This window comes from Podarcis liolepis (assembly GCF_965112155.1).
Source record: "Podarcis liolepis genome assembly, chromosome: 15".
Classification (NCBI taxonomy): domain Eukaryota; kingdom Metazoa; phylum Chordata; class Lepidosauria; order Squamata; family Lacertidae; genus Podarcis; species Podarcis liolepis.
The window spans coordinates 21,395,750-21,418,193 of record NC_139566.1 but is presented as its reverse complement, the minus strand read 5'-3'; the positions used below and the strand labels follow the sequence as shown (position 1 = coordinate 21,418,193).

The following is a 22,444-nucleotide window of genomic DNA, read 5'->3' as shown; positions in this document are numbered from 1 at the left end:
GAAGCTGTGCTTTGGTTTCCGAACATTTTGGAAGTCGGACTTCCAGAACGGATTTTGTTTGACTTCCAAGGTACGACTGTATCAGGAAAGTCTCCTGCAAACAAGAGGTTGTAGAGGCTTTATCCTGGACCTGAAAGCAGGCTTTGGCAACTTGGCGCCCTTGTGAGGTTTTGGACTACAACTTCCCATCAGCCCCTGCAAAGCACAGTTGTGCTGCACTAAAAGGATTCGGGAGGAGTCAGAACATTTATGCAGCCCAGGTAAGTTGAAATTTTCCCCAATTATAATACTAGTGTTTCTGAATTTCATTCAGACCAGTGGGCGTGGCGTGGCACAACAATGAACATCATCCCCCACCCTTTCTGCACATGCCTGCTTCCGTTAAAATGGCAGGAAATAACTGTATACCAGGATTATTGCCCCAAAGTTTGTTACTTTCCTCCTGTGATTTTCTGGGTTAAGGAGGTTGCAAATGGCCTTTCCCCCCCTGGAATCAAGTAACACAGAAATGAGTGCTTTAAGATGCACTGTATTGCGTTAGTTTTCTGGGAGCAGCTTCTACGTGGTGTGACAGCTCAAATAGAGTGGAAATTATCGCTTAAGGAAACGTGGGGGAAATGGAATAAACTGCTGTGTGAACGCAGTTCTGGTCTACTATGATATGCTGGAACAAGGCCAATGTTTCACGACTGTGGAGTCATAGAATAGTAGTGTTGGAAGGGACCACGCGTGTCATCTAATTGAACCCGCTGTGATGCAGGGATCTTTTGCCCAATGTGGGACTCCAACCCACAGCCCTGAGATTAAGAGTCTTGTGCTCTACTAACCGAGCTATCCTATCGCCTTGCCCTTTCCCCCCCAAAAGAGCACAGTTAACTCAAGATGGGCCGACGAGCAGCCTGTTGAGTCACCAGCACGTAAATAGAGCGGCAAAACCCACACGAGTTTCAGTAATTCAATAATTTATTCATCTAAAAAAGTGTGTAAAAGTATATAGCTCTCATCCACAAGGTATATATGAATGACATTTAAAATGGAGGTCTTTATTATTATTGTTTCTTCTTTTTATCAAAGTCTTTTTTTTTTTTTAGTGTATTGTACCAGCGATATACTGTAAGATTTAAAATGAACTTCACGTAGTTCTTTTTTTTTCTCGTTTTGTTTTGTTTTTGTTTCAAATTGTTGGCTATTTATAAAAGAGGCTCACTGCAAAAATGCTCAAGGGGGAAAAAAAGCTCAGAACTCCCCTCCCCTTCCCGCCCCAAGAAATGTACAGCTTTTACATTTAAAAAAGGTTCTGAAATATACATACAAGCATGCTGGACACCCCTGCACACCCCTTGGTTGCCTCCACCCACCCACCCTAACCCACGTCGCTCAAACTGTTATAATTCCAATTTCTGCATGATTTCCAAAATTAGAAATTAAAAAAAATAAAATAACTTCTTCACTCTGTAGGAAATCCAGGGCTTGTACATTTCAGATTAATTCAGTAAAAAACTCACAAGTAAAATAATGCATATTTTAAAGGGAAATATTATACAGATTTTCACACTGAAGTACATAAGATTTTTTTTCTTTTTAAAATCTATTGCCATTCATTTATTTTGCACAAAAATGTATAAATATGTTACCAGCTTCTATTAACTTAAAAAAATTAAATAAAAACACCACCAGATGAAAACTACTTCTCGCTACCCCTCCATCCCCTTATTTGTGGGGTAGTGGGGGGGAGGCATTTTAATTTTTGCATTAGAACTGGATCTCTGGGGAAGGAAAGAACCCCCTTGGTAAAAACAGCCCATTAAAAAGAAAAAAGGTAAAAGTAAATCCATCTCTAATTCAAAGTTCAGGTGAATTTTGGGAACAAAGAATCCCAAAAATGGTAAAAGATAACTTTACATAGTTTTCCTCACCAAGGTTTTTTTTTTTTTGTATACAAGTTTACAATCTTCATCTTTTAATGCTCTTCAAAAGGCCTTGAGAATTTTCCTTTCTGATTAAGAAAAAATAGTAATGCAATATTTTTTTAAAATCAATTTTACACTGTATACATTAGATACAAATGGTTTTGATATATCTGATTTTCCCCCTCCTGTACATTGCAAAGGTCCCCCCCTGCCCTGCCCTGCCCCTAGAGCAGAGAATAAAAGCGATCCATTTACAGGGTCTTCCTCTGACCGATCCCTTCACCCATCACGCATGGGATTATTATTATTATTTTTAATAATAAATTTTGTTTTTAAACCTTACACCATCATTTCAAGAAAAATATTCTTTAAAGTCATAGAAATTTTAATTAATTATTATTATTATTTTCTTCTTCTTCTCCTTTTTTTTTTTTTTTAACCAGAACAAGACGGACTTTTGGAAGAACTTCAAAAATGGTATTCTCTCTAAGGACGATGGTCAGCAACCTGGACCACGTCCCCACAATACTTGATTCCTCTTCTTTATAGCAGCCCAGGCCTGCCCACAGTGCAAAGAGAAACATTAGAAATGGGATCTTTTAACAGCATAGACTTCTCAAATCCTAGAATTAAGGAGTCATAAAAATAATATGATTTGCTTTAAACTTTTTTTTTTTTAAATGGCAAACATTTTAACTAAACCGATTCATTTTTTTTCCACCTCAGTGGTCTTTCATTTTCAAGTACTAATTTAATGATACAACTTTTAAAAATTATTTCTTTGAAATAATATTTTTCTTCCTATAGACAAATACACCAGATTTGAAACTGATAAGAGTGTAAACAATCTATGTATATGTGTGTGTCTGTGTGTATATGCACATATATATCACACATACATACATAACACACACGAATATATGACAGATGAGTCTCTCCCAGTTTATAGGTGACTTGAGCTTCGGGAATAATTTCCACATCCATCAGACTCCTCTCTTAATCAGTATTTCTCCCTTCAATTTGCCTCGACGCTAAAGTGTTTTATTGCCTCCCACTGGTCTGTTGTCCTGCATTGCGTTATTGTTCATGTGACTTTATTTAAACCTCGCTAGAGTTCCTTAACCAAAAAAAGTCCACCAAAGATAGTAATAATAATAATAATAAAAATAGTGACTCCTAAAGTTCTTCCTCGAATGCTCTTCCTAACTTGGTTTTTTTTTGGATTTCCTCCATGGTTTTTACCCCATTTCTCAGTCAGAAGAATGCGAGGTATGTCGATAAATACTTCTTGGCAGAGCAGAGCTGGCTCAACTACTGTACCTGGTCCTCTATAATTTAACAGCCCCCATTAATAAATTAAAAAACAAACAAAACTCGAAGAGAGCATCTCCAAGACCGTTCGCATCTACATGGACAGGTAACAAATGCATGCATTCAACCCAATCCACTCAGACAGGAATTGCAGGTAGACAGAAATCCCACTATTTTTCTTTTGAAAAGACTACAAGAACTGGTTCTTCATTGCAGCCACGTTCATCCGGCGGTTTTTCAAGGAACAATGTTAAAAGAGTTTTGGGCCACCCAAACTGGTCACGACAACATTTCGCTCGGAAAGGAGGGCACTTGTCTCTTAGGCAAAGAGATCCGTGCGCAACAAAACAGAAAATAACAAAAAAGGAAATAACAAAACGGAAGGACACTGTCTTCTGTGGTCCGTTGTTCCATTAACGTCCCGCCACTGCGTTAACACTGCCCTTGAGGTTGCGGTACATCTCACAGTCTGGTATGCTTGGCAGAAGTCCTGATGTGGCCCACCAGGCACACTCCACAAACACTGGAGAAGCCTCCTGTTATTATTCCTGGAAGAAACAAGGCGCTGCTTGGGCCCCAGAGGCTGGGGTCCGACGAGGAGAAGGGCTCCTCCGACCCTCGCGAGCCACAGCCCGTCTTTCTCAGGTTGAAGGGGAAGGTCATCCAGGCGCTTCCGGGTGATTAGAGGATGTTCATGATGGCATTGTATAGCTGTGTGAGCACCACAAAGTGGACAGGAAGGCAGGAGCTGCGGTCCTGAGTTGCGGGGTTGCAAGTGAGCCACGACAGTGCATTGTACTGCTCCAGCACAAACCTGCAGGAGAGGAGAAGGGAAAGAAAAGGGATGGTGGTCAGGACAAGGGGCTCCTTCTGTACCACAACCTGCACTTCCCGAGGCTTCTACCTTTAGGGCCTTCTCGGTAGTGGCACCCTTCCTGTGGAACACCCTCCCATCAGGTGTCAAGGAAATAAACAACTATCGGACTTTTAGATACTTTGGGGAAGTTTTTGATGTTTGATGTTTTGTTGTGTTTCTAATATTCTGTTGGGAGCTGCCCAGAGTGGTTGGGGAACCCCAGCCAGATGGGTGGGGTATATTATTATTATTATTATTTACTGATATATCAATTACCTGCCCTTCACTAGCAGGTCCCAGGGCAGGTTATGACAATCAAAACACAGTATTAAAAACTCTTTAATACACAGAAATAAGGTGCTGCAGGCAGAGGGCCTTCTCGGTAGTGGCACCCACCCTGTGGAATACCCTACCATCAAATGTCAAGGAAATGAACAACGATCTGACTTTTAGAATACATCTGAAGGCAGCCCTGTACAGAAAAGCTTTTTGGCTGGGGCAACACAGTCAGATGGACGGGGTACAAATAATACAATATTATTATTATTATTATTATTATTATTATTATTATTATTATTATTATTATTATTTAAGATGGAGATAGTAGCCAGGTTTCTGCAACATGCAATGAGGATTTGTGAATGTTATACAACATTAACTTAAGTGTTAGGTGCAGATTTTGCTGAGTGATTTTATTGTACTGAACCTTATTGGAATCTTGTATAAATGCCAATAAAGGTTTGAGAATTGAACTGAAAAAAGTATACATCGCGGGAGGGTAAGTGTGCCTTCTGCATTTGACAAGAGCTGTGTTGCAAAGGTGCCAGGCACACCTCTGTGGAGAGAGAATTCTGCAGCCTAGGGGCTCCCACAAAGAATGCTTTATCCCAAGGCACCCTCCCCAGACGTCGGAGGGAGGTGGGACTACCAAGGGCACCCTGCCTGCTGATCTTAACACCTGGGGGAGGTCTGTAAGGAAGGAGGTTTCTCTTTCCTACTGCTCAATATTTTGAGATCAGCTTGCTGTTCCATTTTTGAAAGACAGAATATTGAGAAGCATAGCCCTGCCTAAAGGGCAGGGTGAAATGTAGCTTCTTTCTCCAAGACACAACTGTATATGTCAAGGCTCTAAGAGGAGATTGTGAGTACCTTCCCTTGGCCACCAAAAAATACAATAGACACTAGCTTTAATAAATAAATGACCTTATCTCTAAGACAGGCATAGGCAAACTTGGCCCTCCAGATGTTTGGGGACTACAACTCCCATCATCCCTGACCACTGGTCCTGTTAGCTAGGGATGATGGGAGTTGTAGTCCCAAAACATCTGGAGGGCCGATTTTGCCTATGCCTGCCCTAAAATCTTCAAAGTTTCAAGCTTTTCCTATCAAGGATGTTGTCAAATGCTAATGACGATTCCTCACCACTCTCTGGCTCAACCTTCCTGGCAGCTAGGCTGGAAATTCCTGCAACAGTGGAGGCTGGCTGGTGAATGGGGTGTTGCCCCGCAAACCTCAATCTGCCCTTTGCTAGCTCTCCAACCATCTGCCTTCTTCCTTACAGCCAGTCTAGTGGTGGGCCTGACAGGTTGCAGCGCCTTAGCGAGGCCCTTGTAGGATGCAGCAGGGATGAGGATGGGGCAGAATCAGCTCTGCTTTTCATTGGATCTGCCCACCGTTGGTCTCCCTGCTTTCCATCCCACTAGTCCTGTTGTGCACCAGCCACCATTGCCCTGCAACGATAGGCCAACGGAAAGGAGGGCTGTTTGCACATGCCCCTCCCATAAAGGTCTGCAGAACGAGCCAACAGACATCTTTCAAAGCAGATGAGCAAAGATCAAAGGGCTGATCAAAGGCCAGCACTTATTTCCGGGGCTTGAAAAGACACAAAACTCAGTTACCTCAGAACATCAGACGTGGTTTTAGAGTCCAAGGGGTGGGGAACCCTCTGGGAGTTCCGTGCAGGGAGGAGTTCATCCGTGTGAGCGACAGAGATGTGGTGATGCAACGATGCCTGTTTTGGGGGAAAGACAGGTGTCACCACACAGGGCTGCTGCAGTTTCCTTCCAGGTTCATAACTACCACCTGACGACGAGGGAGCAGCTACTCTAAGGTGACCAAAGGGCTTGGGCTAGCGGGGTTGTAATCTACAGAGCGGTTCTGCTCTCTCCTCCATCCCCTTGAACCACAACCTTCTCAAAACATGCCCAAAAGATGCCCATGACAGATACTGGCCAAAGACATTTCCTTCAACTTGGTGGGGGGAAAGCTGGCCAAAGAGTTCCTTCAGCCAGAGATCAAGACTGGTTCTTGCCGCTTACGGGGAGGGTGGAGCTATGGAAATTCTGCAAATATGAAAGGGGGGGTGAATGCAAGGAAGGTGCCCTGGGGAACCCCTAACAAAGCAATTTTGGCCCTCGCTGCCCAACCACATCACATCAGAATCTGTTTTTGCTGACCAAAGCAGGAACTGCTGTTATCACCATGTTCGGAAAGCCCACATGCATTTCAGTGAGGTGCTTAGTTTGCAGCTGATCTAGGTAAGTGTCCTCCCACCCCACCCTGGCCAAGCACCTCACAGGAAGGCAAGAGGAACCCTTGAGAGCTTTGGTCCCAGTTTTAACAATACCACCAAGTTGAATTATGAATAGCATTCATGAATCTGGTCCGGGGTGGGCATTGGGGTAGGAGAGATGGGAAGAAAGCCTGTGAACATTAAAATGAGGTTTCTGGCCATCCAAGAGGGCTTGGACTAGGGAGACAGGCATTTGAATCCATGCTTAGCCATGAAACTTGGACTAAGTCTCAGAACGAGGCTCCCTTCTCAGTGCCAGTAAGTGGGGATGCTAGGGATTGAGCCAGGGATCTGAAGTGGAGCATACAACCCCGTTACAATTCCCTGCCCTTGAGGTAAGGTAAAGGGACCCCTGACCATTAGGTCCAGTAGCAGACGACTCTGGGGTTATGGGGCTCATCTCGCTTTATTGGCCGAGGGAGCCGGCATACAGCTTCCAGGTCATGTGGCCAGCCTGGCTAAGCCGCTTCTGGCGAACCAGAGCAGCGCACAGAAATGCTGTTTACCTTCCCACTGTACCTATTTATCTACTTGCACTTTGACGTGCTTTCGAACTGCTAGGTTGGCAGGAGCAGGGACCAAGCAACAGGAGCTCACCCCGTCATAGAGATTCGAACCGCCGATCTTCGGCAAGTCCTAGGCTCTGTGGTTTAACCCACAGCGTCACCCGCGTCCCGTCCGCTTGAGGTACATTCTTACAAAAGAGCAAGACGTGCTGGCTGAGATAAGATGGATGTGGTCGTGCCAAAGACGGTAACGCAACATTCCCCTGAGTGCATTTCTCTACAGCACCTACAAGGCGCTTACAAAGGTGGGTCTAAGAACTTATCTATGACCAAGAGTAAAAGAGCTCTACTCAGGTTACAGATGCCATGAGAAGCAATGACAGTCTTTTCAAAAAATGTCCAACAAACCTTCAAAAAGAGGGGACACTGATTCTGGGCCTGTGGACAGGATGACCAGAACCACTGAGGGAGGTTCTCAGCTTTGGCAGTAGAGACGAAGTACCCCAGAGCAAGAGGCTGCTGCTTCAGTTCTTCAGGTGCCTCCCGGGAGAGGAGACGTTCTCCTTGGCTCTGGAGAAACGAGAAGGGGGATAGGGGGAGGAAATGCAAAATTAGGCATGAACGACACATGGAGAAGACAATGGGTACTTAGCTTCGGTTGGTACAGGAGGGTGGCGCAGGCTGGAAGGACAAAAGTACAAAGCTGCAGTGCAGGTCCAATAATAAAGTATAATAATAAAGTATTGACTAATAAATAACAAGGATATGTATAAATAAAATTATTTTCCACCTGTGAGTTCCAAGACTACTGAGAACAAAGGTTCTATATATATATTTGCATATATTGGTGACACAGATAGACCACATGCCCCAATATTTGTATAAGAAAGAAAATCATGCCGTACAGCCGAGTAACAGTAATTTGAGTTCTGCCCATTCAGATACTTTTAGTTTATGAGATCTTTTCAAGGAAGGCAATTTGCCAAACCCTAGAATACCACGCAAATGTTATGTCTTGTTTCAACATACATTTGTATTCCACTGGGCTTCTCTTTGCTCTCTGAGCATGACAATTTCCGATCAACATTTGTGTTGATCAGTTGGGTTGAAATATGGACAGATGCAGGAGCTAACAACTTCCATCAAATCAATCAACGTTCAATGCAAAACTGGTCTACAAGTCACACTGTTCATATGGGTTACTTCCAGTATCATGTGGAATATGCTGCTATATGTATTGCATATCACACAGTGTATTGATGGCAGAATTTGTGCATTCATTCTGGTAATTAAAGGCACTTAGATCAAACTGTGGCATGATGGATGATTGTCTTAGCTTACATTTCAATGGTATAGTGCAGTTTTTCTCAAACTTTCTTTCCCAGAGACCATCTGAAATTGCTGAGGGTCTTGGCAGAGCACTTAATGATTTTTCTGCCAGTTGTAGCAATTGTAAAGTGCTGTGCCAGATGCTATATGGCAGGGATGTCAACAACTTTGGCTGAACCTCCCCCCAAAAAGCTCAACAACTTTGATGAAGCTTCCCCTCCAAAAGCCCAACAACTGTGGTCAATCCAATGGATAGATCATTGCCCGTTGTTTTTTATATAGTGGGAGTAGATCGCAGTCTCTTGGAAGTTGGATGTGCCTGCTATATGGTTTTTAAATGTACGTTTGCAGGCATATCGCAGACCACCTGGATGAGGCTTACAGACCATGGTTTGGGGATCTCTGACTAGATGGCAAGCAGCTTCTGGCGATTTAACTTACAAGGACAACAGGAAGACCAACCAAGATTATGGAAGGAGAAGGCGGCATATGGCTGAGATGGAAAGGTGATCTTGCCTTATCTTTCTTTTCAAAGAGCTACAAATCCATCCTTTCATGGATAAAAAGAGAGGCTGCAATTTGGTAATTGGGAAGGGTAACACATGAGATTTGGTTAGTGGAAATGGGGAGGGGGGCATTCCTCCAGGCCTATTTGCTTGGTATTAGGAGGATTTGTTCATATCTACATGCACACTTGTGCAATCCTTCAAACATACATGAGCAAAACATCTTAGTGGCTAACAAAACAATTCATTGTTTTTGCTGCATGCAAATGAACAAGAAATTGTTGACAAGAAACAAGAAATGAACACCAGAAATTGTTACGATTAAAAAAAATTCCTTAGGAAAACCTCTAGCACCAACAAAAGTAGTCAACTTCTCAACTCCTTTAGCAGATCATAGAAGATGATTATAATCTTCTTGGTAAGCACACAAAACAAAGCAAAGCAAAACAAAACAAAACACAGCCCAGCTCTTAGTCATGACAGAAGGCCTTCTTAGACAATCATCAAGAAGGAAAAACCTATATTGCCTTAAAAACAGGTTGGGTTCCAAACTCCGTGGAACTGTTCAAGATTTTAAATTTGTAGTGTTTTATAATGTTTTCAGTTATAAAATACAAATATGCACCCCATCCCTCCTCCAGAAAACAATAAAGCTGTGGTACATTTTTACAGTAACTGCATTTGATTTGAGAGACAGCTTGACCACCACAACATCCTCAAAAGGACCCACTTAACAGGTCCCTGCTAAAGTTGAAATTGCTTTATTCATCAAGCTGGCCCTCAAAGTGACCAGTTTGTCCACCCAGAATGCCTCAGAGTTCCCCTGGCTGAAAATTCAACAGCAGGACATGGAAGCAGCACTCGCTTGCAAACCGCAGCAATTAATTACAAGGTCCACGGACGAAAGGGTGCCCTCCCTTGACCTGGGGGGGAAATGATCACACGCTGCTGCTTTTGTACGAGCAAAAATTACACCTCAATTACCAGGCTCGTGTTAATGGTTAAGCTAGTTGCTCCAAAAGGCATTCGCCTACAAGGGGCCTCGCTGGGTTACCAAACTCCCTGATCGCTCATCTCATTATGGGAGAAATCTGAGGCTGTGCAGGATCGTCACGCCGTGTTGCGAACAATCTGCAAAAATGGCTACGACTTGGTAGAAATTACTGAACAACCTGTTTGCTTAAAGAGTGCAGGGGTTGGGTGCAGAATGGGAAGGCTGCAAGGGTTCAGAGGTGGTGAGGTACAGAACGGATAGCAAGGCTACACTTTCAAGCAGGAGTGAGGACCCTCTTTCATACAGAGGGCCACCTTCTCTTCTGGGGAACTTTCCGGGGGCCGTATGCCAGAGCTAGTCAGGGCAGAGGGGAAAGTGAGTGGAGCAATGGATGCAATTTGACCTTTGTACCATAGGCTAGTTTTACAAGCACTTGGGCATCCCTTTCTATCCTCTATCCAGGGAAGCAAGAGGCATTATCAAAGTTCAAGCCAGACAAAAATACCCAAGGAGGATGTGAAGGGTGTGGGTTGGGAAGAGTCCCGATAGTTAGGTAACAGAGGCATCTCTGCTTTTAAGAACCAAAAAAGTACCCTATGGACAGGTGTGCATGTTGCAATATATTTAGGTTAACCCAGAGAGCAGGAACTTGAAAATGTCAGCCTATTTCTATCATTCAGTGCCACACTTAGTAAACAACAGGATTCTGGAAAATTTGCATCTGCCACACCAAAGGAAATCCACACAGTAGCTGCCTTTAGGGACCACTGGAGATCTCACCACTTCCACACCTGCCACTGGAGTAAATGCGTAACCCCCGGGATGCAAAAACAAAGCCATTTCACTTTGAGTGAGAAGAAGAAGAAAACAGATGTTTGCCTTAGTGGAGATGCGAAACTCACAGGTGTGCTATTAATCAGGAAAGCAGCATCAGAACCTTTCTATTGACTTTATTGTCCCCATTATCCTTCATTTATTGAAAGTGAAGATGAAGGGAAATGTTCTCTTTTGAAGAGAAAACACTTTACAGGTTCTGCCGCTGCCACCACCATCTCCTTAAAAATGCACAGCCTGCAGGTTGCAGGAGCATTCCAAGCAAAGGATGATAGGCATACATAATAACCCCCGTGAAGTGCCTCGTGCCACAGAGGCTGCAAGTGGGAGGAACTTTGCTAAACACTTCAACTATACACTAAGCTTTCCAGAGTTAGAACCTTCCTTTCTGAAATTAACAAAATTAATTTACATTTTAAATAAGCTTTGATGCTGGAGCCAGCTTCTTAAAAGCCACTTTAAGGAGAACTAACTGCTGAACTACAAGCACCCTGGGCTAAGAAAACAAAATCTGCATAAAAATCCCAGCACCTGGAGAGTGTGCGTTCCGATGGGTGGTTTTATTGCTAGCAGGAAAGGAGGAGGGTGGGGGTGGGGGGAAAGCTTCTTTTCTTGCAGAAACCCTTCTGTGGAAACTTAAATCTAGCCCGTTTCCAAAACTGAACCTTTAAATGTGATTCCTTGAAGCCAAGGGCACCTCAGCACAGTTTGCAAAAAGAACCAAATGTATTCGGTTGTCATGCTTGCTTCTTGCAACATGGCAAAACATTCTCCCTCAGAGAAATCCTAGCTACTCTAAAGCAGGACCCCAGGGAACTTCTGAATGTGGCCTCCGAGGCCTCTTTATCTGGCCCTCAGGACTCTACTGAGGCCACACCCATCACGGGCTGTGCTTCATACTCCCCCTTGAGTGCTTTTGCCTGGCTGGGATGTATCCTTGAGCGGCAATGATGTCTCTTGCTTGTATGGGTGGAGGCTGGATAGACTGTTGGGACAGGCAGGTGAATGAGTGCAGAAGCCCTTAAATTTTTGCATGGCTGGAATGTAGCCTTACTGGACAAAGGTAAGAGTCGCTCCCCTTGCATGTGGACCCCAGGAAGTTCCCCACCCCTGCTCTAAAGTAAGCACTTTGTGACTGAACTGAAAGGGAGGGGAGACAAGAGCCCAAACCCATAATGGATTTGGAGCACTGCCTACTGAGCGGGTATAGTGCGGAAATCAAAAGGAACTTACCCGGCTATGCTGGAAGGATGGTCCTATTCCAATCCCAGAAGGAGAGCCAGGGGAAGGGACCGGCGAGGAGTTGGGAGACGAGTGGAGATTCCCAGTCATTAGAATCCCAATGTCGTTATCCATGTCATCCGGGAATGGAAGGACAAACATGTCATCTCAAAGAGGAAGGAAGAGTGAAAGAAGAGATTAGTCATGTTGCCTTGTGGGATACAGAATGACTTGGGAAAGGGCAGCACTTGCACAGAGAAATGGCAACTGTTAACATTTGCCTTTGAAAATCCCCCGTGTTGCAAAACAGGACACTCTAAACATCAATATTTTTATACCATTTCAAAATTCATAAACAGAATACATATAATATGTGCATGGAGTTGCAAATTTTAGTGACCATTTTAGTGATCATTGAAAGTGACTTACCACTCCTACCATTTCTGTTTATGGAACATTTATTTGATTCATATTAATTTGTGACTCCATGCACATATTATATGTCACCTGTTCATGAATTTTGAAACAGTGTGATGTTATAAAAATATTGTCAGTATATTATTAGCTGACGTGTTGCTTGTGATTGTTGTTTAGAACATTTGCCTTTGGACAGGTGTCCCTTCCATCAGGACAGTAGCCAGGACTCAGTTTTCAACAGGGCACGTGCTAATTGGGCAGTTGCTCATCAGTGGCTTGCAACCTTTCGCGTTAAGGGACCAGGGCTGAGAATCGTCTCCCTCTCCCCTACTGTCACTCTCAATACAGGACAGCAGAATTTCTCTAACGTGGATATGCTAAAGAAATATTCATTTCTTTACTACGTTTATATCACACAGTAAAGGAGCTCAATACAGTGGTACATGGTGACGCCTCACTTCATTCTAAAAACAGACCTGCGAGGCATATTAGGCTGAGAAAGGGTTGGATCCAAGGGAGTCATCCTGTTCATGCAAGAACTTCCACTTATGCAATGTGACTTCCCCTCCCTCTCCAACCCCTAAGTCTGTTTTTTCCCCCTACGTCGCCTCATGTGCTTTTTATGCACCACACATGAAAATTCAGGTTGTTCCATTTCTTAATGCACTCTCCAGGAAGTCCCTGCTGAAAGTGAAGTAAGTGACAGTAAATTCTTGCTCAGTAACGATTCCAAAAATATTTTCAAACACAGATCTCTCGTTTGTGAAGGAGATCTAAATGTTTGGTGAATGGTTTTCCCCTTTCCAAGGGCACTGGGTTGGCTGGTTGTGTGCGTCAAAAAGAAAAAAGAATACCACTTTTGACTTACTACAAATGAAAGTATATGATGTTGATTTGCGGCAGAGAGAGAAAGACCAAGAGATGGGGGTGGGCAGGAGCCTTTTGGCTCCTCTCTTCATCCACACCTTCTCTGAAGCATTTCTCTCCCCCCCCCCCAAACAAATCTTTCACTCTTCCTTCTCCTCCTCCTCTTCCAAAGACAGCAGCCGGAAGTGATTTTTAACTTGGCTTATTAAAACTTGCTTGCTATAAACGTGTGAGCTACAAACCAAAAAGCCATTGCCATGCTCTCGACAGCCTCCAAGGCACAAACAAGAGGGTTAATGGCTTCAGAGGCTTTAATTATTAAACATAGAACAAGGAGTTGAGAAAATTAAATCTTAACACCATTTTGGAAAATGCTAGCCTTTAGACATAGCTCCAATTAGCACACGAAACCCCAAAGGCTAGGTTAATGCAGGTTAAATATTTGGAAGCCCTGTGCTCAGGCGGAATTTGGGGGCCATAATAGGATAGTGGCACTGGAGGGTAGGTGTCCCCCATGAGGCCCACTAAATTCCATCAGCAGATCAAAGCCAGGCCTTTGCATTAAAAAAACAAAAACCAATCACTGAAGGGCCCCCTTCATACTGCAACTTGCATCCATTTTTAAGGCCTCTTCTCTCTCTAGTTGAAAAGTATTAACATTCTCCTTATTTTCCTACAGAAAATTGCTGAAGAGTTGTTTTACTGATTATGTGTTTGCCACCGTGGATTTCTTCAAGAGGAGGAAGGGCAGGATATAAACTGATTTTTTAAAATAAATAAAAAACCACTCTTCCACTCAGAAGCAGCTTTTACAAATATAACCTTAATAATTCCAATCATTTTTATTTATTTCGTTTATAGAACACCTTTATCTTCCAAGGATCTCAAGGTGGTATACATTGTTCTCCTTCTCCTTGTTTCATTTTAAGAAATATGTATAGGAACAAATAGCCAAGCTTCTGCAAAAGGATGAACCATTTTGGGAAATGAGCTTCTGGGTTCTGTGTAGTTTATCCATGTATCTCTGCTGGTCTTTCATTATTTGCCTGTCTCCAGAATATCCCTCCCTGTCACATGATTCCAGACCCTCTAGAAACCTACGAATCAGGCGCAGTGCAAGCTTGCAGATTGATCAGCTTGATGCTAATCACAGAACAACAGGGCAAATCATACATCCACAAAAAATATTTGCCGCATATGGTTATAGGGTAAGAAAACAACCGGCCCTTACAAAATCCTCACTAGCCACAGCAATGCCAAACCATACCACACAGAGTCTTTGCAATTAGCCAAAGCTATTAAAGAAAGAAGCTTGGCTTCTTTTCACTATGTGCAGCTTGCAAATATTGGCCAATTTGGCTTCCTAAACAAGAGCACATGGCTAAGTAGTCAGTTGAACAGAAAAAGAAGAAACCATTTTTCTCAATGAACAAGACGCTCCCATTGTTTGTCTTCATGCTTCTGGTATAAAAGCAGCAGCGCTTGCCAATGACTGTTAGAGAAAGAATGTTTTGATCAACATTATAGGGCAATTCCCTACACGCTGCCCAGCAGCTGACTTACCATTATTGGGGCTGAATCCATCCTCATTTGGATAGTTTGCTGGAGCGACTTGGATGGTTGCAGAGGTTGGAAACACCAAGATGTGTGTACAAGAGGCATCCTGTGGCGTATTCAGCTGGGACGACTGCAAGTTAAGAGCAGTGCTGCGGCCAAACACAGACCCCATCGTGACAGCATCTGTCAAGAGAAGCAGAGTAGATTTGTCAGGCCTCAGAATGGCCAAGGCACCATCAAAAAGAGAGTGTGCAAGTGTGTGAAATTAAGACTATCAAAAGAAGCAACAGGAACAAATGGACTCAAACCAGCATAGCCCAATCAGAACACAGCTGCTTGCCTGTGGTTTGATCCTCAGACCAAAATGTAGGGCTCTTCCTCCTCCCTCTCACACACTAATCCTTTCTACAATTCTTTGTACAAGCAAACCAGGGTTTGCAGTTGCATCTGAATCACCCATCTCCAGTTCACATTTATCCTCCCCAAACCTGAAATGGAAACAATGGGTTGAACTGGATTTGCAACCCAAGTTCAAAGCAAAGCTTGCTGATATGAACATAACTGGAAACCATGGCTCAGCCAAACAAGGTAGTGAAGGAACTGAAATGTGAACCGAGAACCAAACGGTCAAACCATGGTTTCCCCACTGCATTCAAATCAGCCTTTTTCTCTAACTCAGTATATCCATGCAATAAGGAAGACAAAGGTTTTAATTATATGCCCCTGGGGGAAGGCTTTCCAGGAACAGGGAATGTTTAAAAATCAAAATATAAAGGGAAGGTGCCCACATTGCTTTAGGCTGCTACTTTTATTTTATAAAAGATACTGTTGAAAAGTAACAAGAATGCATAGAACTGTGGTTTAGAGACACAAGCAGCATTGTGCTCATGTCCTGCTTGTGAGACTCCCACTTCAGCATCTGGTTGGCCACAATGAGAACAGATGGGCCTTTGGCGTGATTGAGCAGCAAGGCTCTTACATTCTTAAGCACATCCTCTCCCCATTAATTGGAGGCTGAACCTCTGAAGCAAAGAACCTCTGGGACTTGTGGAAGGTTCCTGCACAATTTAGAACACTTAACGTGCTTGTCCCTGCTCTCCCCTACATGATGTTACCCGAGTAGGAGATTATAATGACTAGAAGCCTATATGTAGTGGGGAATGGGGCTCTAATGGTTCTCCTCTCCTTCCTCTAGGTCCAATGGGCATCCAAGTGTTAGCTACAATGCTTGCCCAAAGCTTATGCATGTGGAGCCCAATCTATGTGGACCAAATCAGTGTGATGCTTTCATGGGTCATTCAAGGGGAAGCAATTTGTGCGGATTGGGCTCTGACAAAAAGTTGCACCCAGCACCCAGGATCCAGCAAAGATGGGCAGTTGCACGGCTTCAACACATGCAAATTTTACTCTCATCTGAACACAATATTCATCAGTCAGATTGAAAAGGAGATCAATGTATTTTATATTTGAGGGTTGTGGAATGAGGGAAATGTCATCTCCTCCTGCCGCTTCGTCATACTACATCTTTTCACAGTGCTAAATACATGGGCACAGTACTTCAACATATGCCAATGTAGATATATCATTTTGAAAACAAATCCAGCCCCCACCCAAAATAGTGGAAATGGATGAGATGTTAAGTGAAGATAAACACATTAAGCACAACATCAGACTCTAGTGTGGCTTATTACCTGGCATCACCACAAATGACCCCTGGGGCTCCATGGCAACCAAACAGGCACTGAGAATTGAGGGGGAGTCTGCAGAAGAGATGCCACACATCCGACACACCTCCTTCAACTGCTTGCTGATTGTCTGCAGCGAACACTCTCCAAGCAGGATGCTCCAGTCTGGAAAAGGGAGAGCAAGGGAGAAAATGCCACTGGAGTCTCTCAGGGGATCTTCTCACACTCAAAAGAGCCCCAACAGCATTCAACCCAGTACTTAAAGGGGAAACTTGCCCACTTGACTGCAACACGGTTACACACCCCTGTCTGCACAGCTCTGCATCCACACACTGGTTCCCTCAGCATCATTCTCTGCTTCATAGTTCTTAAGAGCTCTCTCCTCTCCCTTTATGCCCTTCCTTATAATCTTTGCTCTGCATGCTCACCTGCTCTCCCCATCCTCCCCCCTTTCTCACCCACCTCCCTTTCAGCCAACAGAAGACATGATTCTGTACTACAGGTGAAGACCCCCGGACTTCTTAACTGGGGGTTAAACTGAGCTCAAGACTGTTGTGGCTTAGTGTGGTTTTAATCTGTACTGTCGTGCTGTCAGCAAGGGTTCTCTTCCAAGTAACATAATACCATAAGCAACTTTGTTCCCCAAGTCAGTACCTGTTGCTATGCTTTGCAACCTGTTAAAGAGCACGTGCTCAGCGTACCTTTCAACTCCCCATGGCCTAGTCGCCCAAGGCGTCCAATCACAACTCTCCAGGGCAGTGATGTCATCTGGACGATCCCAATACACCATTCCCACAGCTTCTGCAAGCCAATTTTACGGGCCGATACCTTGCACCTCCTTGATCTATGAAGATAAGAGAACAAAAGAATATTTTTGTATTTCAGCCTAGGGTAGCAATAGCCTAATTTAAGTTGCGAATTCATGGGATTTCTAAAACGTATGCTCCATCTGCGAAGAACTGGAAAGCAGTGGTATAGATTCACATTGAAGAGTATTTATTCTCACATGGGCAACCAAACAAGAACTTTGAGCGCCATCAGGGTGATTATATGAATTGTCTGTAAACAGAGCCAGACCGCTAGTCCACCTAATCAACTGATTCTGTAGTTGGAAGTGAGTGGATGGAAGTAGCCCTATACCCTCCAAAATGAGAGCCTGGTATAGATCTGGGCCCTTCTTAGGTGAGAAATGATAGGGGTGTATTAGATGGTCCAACAGTGATGGGTCATGAGTCCAGTACTGCTTCAGAGGATATCTTATTTGTGTATGCTTGGCAGTCACCCTTCAAATGTGGGCTGCAATATTGTTGAAATGTGAGTAGTTTACGTATGGGCGGTTGATGATGCTTGAGGGTGTGAATGGTTGCAGCGGTTGTGTGAAATGGATGATGAGAGAGATTGGATGGCTGATTGCGTGTATGTTGCGTTGTCTGAAATTTTATATTTATGTGACCTTGTAGTGCTCTCTGATTTTACATTATGTTTATGCATAAGGATATTATGCATTTTGCTATGTGAATCATTTGACATGGTTTTATTTGCTCATTGTGTGCATAAACTGCTTTGAGATATTTTAGATAGTAAGAAGTCTATAAATGGAAATAATAATAATAATTAATTAATTAATTAATGCTAATGCTACTACTACTACTAATAATAATAATAATAATACAGTACTGCCTCTTCTGTGGCTAGCAGAAGTACTCTAAGATGTCAGGGAAATAAAGGGCTTGTCCAGCCAAGCCAAGCCAAGCCATCCAAGATCCCCCAAACTGGAAATGCTGCGGATTACTGAAACCTTCTGCGTGCAAAGTGCATGCTTAGCTACTATGTGCAGAAACCCGATTTTCTGCCCTACCTGTTTGGCAAATCGATGTTGACAATGCAGGTTTCCAACAACTCGCCGTGCAGGTCGGTGCAGGAGGCCAGAAGCCACCGCTGGTCGTGAGATAAACAATACCCAACAAAGAGCACATTGTACTTCTGGCTGGCTTCTCCAAAGGTCTCCCCGAGCTCTGTCTGTTTGTCTTTGATGGGTGCCAGGATAAACGGAGGGGAGTACAGCTGAATGGGGCTGGGCCGCTATAAAAAGAAGAAGACATCACGTAAGATGGTGAAAGAGCTTTTAAGGTCACAGCAGCTCTTTGCTTATGGTATGCCATTTGTCTGAAGCAAGGCCTGTGGAGAGCTACCAGCACTGTACGCCTTGAACACTCAAACAGCAAATATCTCAAGATTTTAATCTTAAGGATGATCTGATCCCTACAATACTCCATGGTCCTCTGTGGCTAGAAGCAGTGCATTCAGTGTTGGATCCCCACACCTGTGGCACTCCCTCCTATCTGAGATTAGCCAGAAACCCTTCTTGTTGTTACCCTTTGTGTGGTTTATTTTAAATTGTAATTTTGTGTACACCACCTAATGATTAAGCAGCGTATCAATACCTCAAATAAATAAATAAAAATCCATTGTGTAGTGGGGCAGCCACTTCATACAAACTTCTCAAAACAAGCTCAGAACATAGGTTTTGTTTTTGTTTTTTCTTTTCAGAACAAGGACAGGTGTCATTCACGCCCTCCTCTCGCCTCTCTCTCATCACAATATGTAACAAAGTTTTGAACTGAGATAGAGAAGGAATAGTGTTTAAACAGATTTCTATGTGGAATTTGTCGGCTCTGACCCAAGTGACCTTCTTGCATCAGGCATGACCTTATGCCTCAACTGCTAGTACATGGTCGTTGTCCTTTCTCCTCAAATAATTATATGCCAAAGAATACACAAATTACATATATACATCATGTATAAAAGAGTCAAGCCACAGGAGATACTGCAGTTCTCCAGAATAATTTTATATGAATCTTTTATGGTTATACGCACTGTTGTAGACATCTGTTCTTGTTCTGCTTACTTTTGAAACCCTGAGTGTATATATAAGTCAATGGGAGTGCTCATTCTGGACTGAGCAGGTTCTACTATGCAACTGATAAATCCTTGGCTCAAGGAAGACAGCATTTGACACCACAATTTTTATTTATTATTTTTGCAGTGTCATATTTCTGGGTGGTGTTTAGTTTAGTTTAGTTTAGTTTAGTTTAGTTTAGTTTAGTTTAGTTTAGTTTAGTTTAGTTGATATGCACAGTTGGAAGTTCTACTGACCTAAGGGAGATGAGACAATGAATATGTGTGTTTGCTTCATTCCAAGAGACATGTATTAAGGTGTTTAGTAACATGTGAAAAGAAAGGAAATGATAATTCACCTTTGAGGCTTCTAAAATTCAGGGTGGCAGGGTTAGGCTGCAAACCCAGCTGTGCAGTTAACCTCCTCAATGCATTGAGGAGACTATCGCTGCTCTCGGTTTCTCAAGCAGCGATTCAAAGCAACTGCCACATCCTCCTCTGCCTGCTTCTTGCAATAACTTGGGCACAAGACAGCAATTAGATACTTCAGGCCAAGTACCGGGTTCCGTTTCAGCTTTCCAGGGCGGGGCTGGTTATTGTGTGTGTTTGTTAGAGCACTCACCTCCGGGTTCTTGAGAGTCATCTCGATGTTGGCTGCTGGCCCAAAGCCGGTCAGGGACTTGATGTGGATCTGTGTGGGCAGCGGTTGCCTGCACTGGCAGTAGACAGAGAACGCCAGAGACTTCAAGTGCTGAATGTAAAAGACTTGCTCGTCCTTCATGGTCTGCAGCATGTATTGGCAAGGCACAATCTAGAGTGTATAGACAGAGGAACCAAGTCAGGATTATAAGGCTCATCTTAGGACCTGTTCGCATGTTTAATATTTAAGGGGCACCCATAAAATATTTTTTTTGCCTGTATACACAAAAGTGAAGGCAAGCAAGAAACCTGATAATTTTAAAACTGTTTTGGAGGTTGTAGCTTTTTGAGAGTAGAAAACTTGGACACGCTGTTCCCTTAATTTGTGAAGCAATCACTGTTATTCTGCCTGTTCTACAACATGAGCCATTTGCCACAGACTGGGGTGAGCTGAGCGAGTTCACACAAACTGATGCCATTTCAATAGCCTGGAGAAAACCCGCTATCAATAATAGAGTCCCATTATGCCACTGCTTAGTCATCTAGAAGCAATTTTCATGTGTGTGTCTGATGCACTGCAACTCCATGGCCTTCAAGAGAACCTCCGACACCCAAGTACTTGTCAGAAAAGCTATGTTTTAAGCCAGGCTCTCAAAAACAGCAGCTGCAATAGGAAACCTGCTCCTTGGCTGTTCGACTTCACAAAGATAGGAACTCAAGAGGATGGGATATTCTTTTATCCAGAAATGAGGCTTCCACATAGAAAGATGGCTATCAAGTAGAAAAGGTCCTGGCCAAGGCTTCTCCCTGACAGGCTAACTCTATCTAGTTGGAGGCAGAGGAGGAGAGGACAGGGAGTGAAGAAAGAGCTGGGGGGGCACACTTTCCCATTCTTTGGACTCCCTGGGAAGCCTGCTGTTGTTAACTGGAACTGTGTGTGGAGAGTGTAGCTGAATGGGGTACAGCTGTGGGCCTGCCCATACAAAGCAAGTCTACAGTGAGAGACTAGCCTTCTCGTTGTGAGACTTTTATGGGTGAGCTGAGAGTTTTTGGGGATCCTGGGTGAGAACCCAGAGGCTGAAAGGGAGGGTGTGTCAGAAGGAAAATAAACTGATCTCTCTCTCTCTCTCTGTATGTCTGAATGTAACTCTGTATTAATGTAACATTTTTATATGTAACTCTTTATTTTTGCAATATTTTTGTTTAAGTTGTCTGTTGCTGCTTCAGTTTTCTGTCCACTTAATGTATTAAGTGGTATAGAAATGCTGTAAATAAAATAAATACATAGAGGTAATTCCCCCCCCCATGGGTAAGTGTTCCATCGTATGAGCTGCAGTTGCTGTTAATACTCTAGATACATGTTTACTTTGCTGTTTGTGAGAATTAAATCTCAGACTCATCTGGAGGTCAAGATCTTTACAGAATAAACAATGAACTAATTGTCTGTAGTAATCAAAGGGCTCCAGGCAGAGGGCCTTCTTGGCAGTGGCACCCTCCCTGTGGAACACCCTCCTATCAGATGTCAGGGAGATAAAGAATTACACAACTTTTAGAAAACATCAAAAGGCAACCCTGTTCAGGGAAATTATTAATGTCTGACAACTTAGCTTTTTTATATTTTGCTGGAAGCTGCCCAGAGCAAATGGGGCAACCCAGCCACATGGGTGGGGTATAAACAATATTATTATTAATTATTATTATCATCATCATCACTACTCCTGGGTACAGTAGACTCATCACACATTTAAAGTGTGTCTAATGACCACTGCCAATTTCCTCCCAAGATTTTTGGGCTTTATCTTGCTACAGAGCCAGCAAAAATCTGCTACGGTCTTCCAACACAGCTACATTCACAAAGCAAATGAGATTAAATCAAGATCTTAATTTGAATGGTTCTGCAGGATGTCCTGTGCAGGTGTCCTATGAGATATTTGCTACTAGAGGTATGTGATGTACCCTACCCTACATAAATTTTATTTCTGCTCCCAAGCCACAATAAACCCACAAAAAGACACGTTGCTCTAAAAACGTTTGCACAAACTGTGCTGTCCGGAAGAATCTTGCAGAAGAGAATGTGCTATATTCAATATGTCATGCTGTGTTCTATTTAGAGCTCTGATTTCCACTGGCAAAAGGCCATGTACTTACAAACCAAACTACAGGTTCGTGGATATAAGCAAGGCACATAATGAGCTGGCAAGATCACCATTTGGCTCAAAATCTAAGAGGCAAACCGGTCTCTCTCTAAGTGGCCTGGGCCCAGGACACCTGAGGGACCTCCTCCTTTATCACCCTCCTTGCTTCCAAAGATCAGGAGGAGAGGCCCTTCTCTGTGTCCCCTC

The 22,444-nt window shown here is 43.4% G+C and overlaps 1 protein-coding gene across 2 annotated transcripts in view; it reads right to left on the bottom strand.

Moving 5' to 3' along the window:
- Positions 1 to 945: 945 nt before the first annotated feature.
- MED13L (mediator complex subunit 13L) overlaps positions 946 to 22,444 on the bottom strand; it is a 165,329-nt gene continuing 143,830 nt past the window's right edge. For both annotated transcript variants that reach the window (XM_083478401.1, XM_083478402.1), the window contains exons 23-31: positions 20,086 to 20,274; positions 18,424 to 18,647; positions 17,267 to 17,409; positions 16,572 to 16,730; positions 14,887 to 15,063; positions 12,052 to 12,206; positions 7,564 to 7,725; positions 5,976 to 6,088; positions 946 to 4,035 (exon numbers count right to left, since the gene is read on the bottom strand). In XM_083478401.1, coding sequence (XP_083334527.1) covers positions 3,903 to 4,035; positions 5,976 to 6,088; positions 7,564 to 7,725; positions 12,052 to 12,206; positions 14,887 to 15,063; positions 16,572 to 16,730; positions 17,267 to 17,409; positions 18,424 to 18,647; positions 20,086 to 20,274 — 1,455 coding nt within the window. In that variant the 3' untranslated portion in view covers positions 946 to 3,902. The remainder of the gene's footprint in view (positions 4,036 to 5,975; positions 6,089 to 7,563; positions 7,726 to 12,051; positions 12,207 to 14,886; positions 15,064 to 16,571; positions 16,731 to 17,266; positions 17,410 to 18,423; positions 18,648 to 20,085; positions 20,275 to 22,444) is intronic.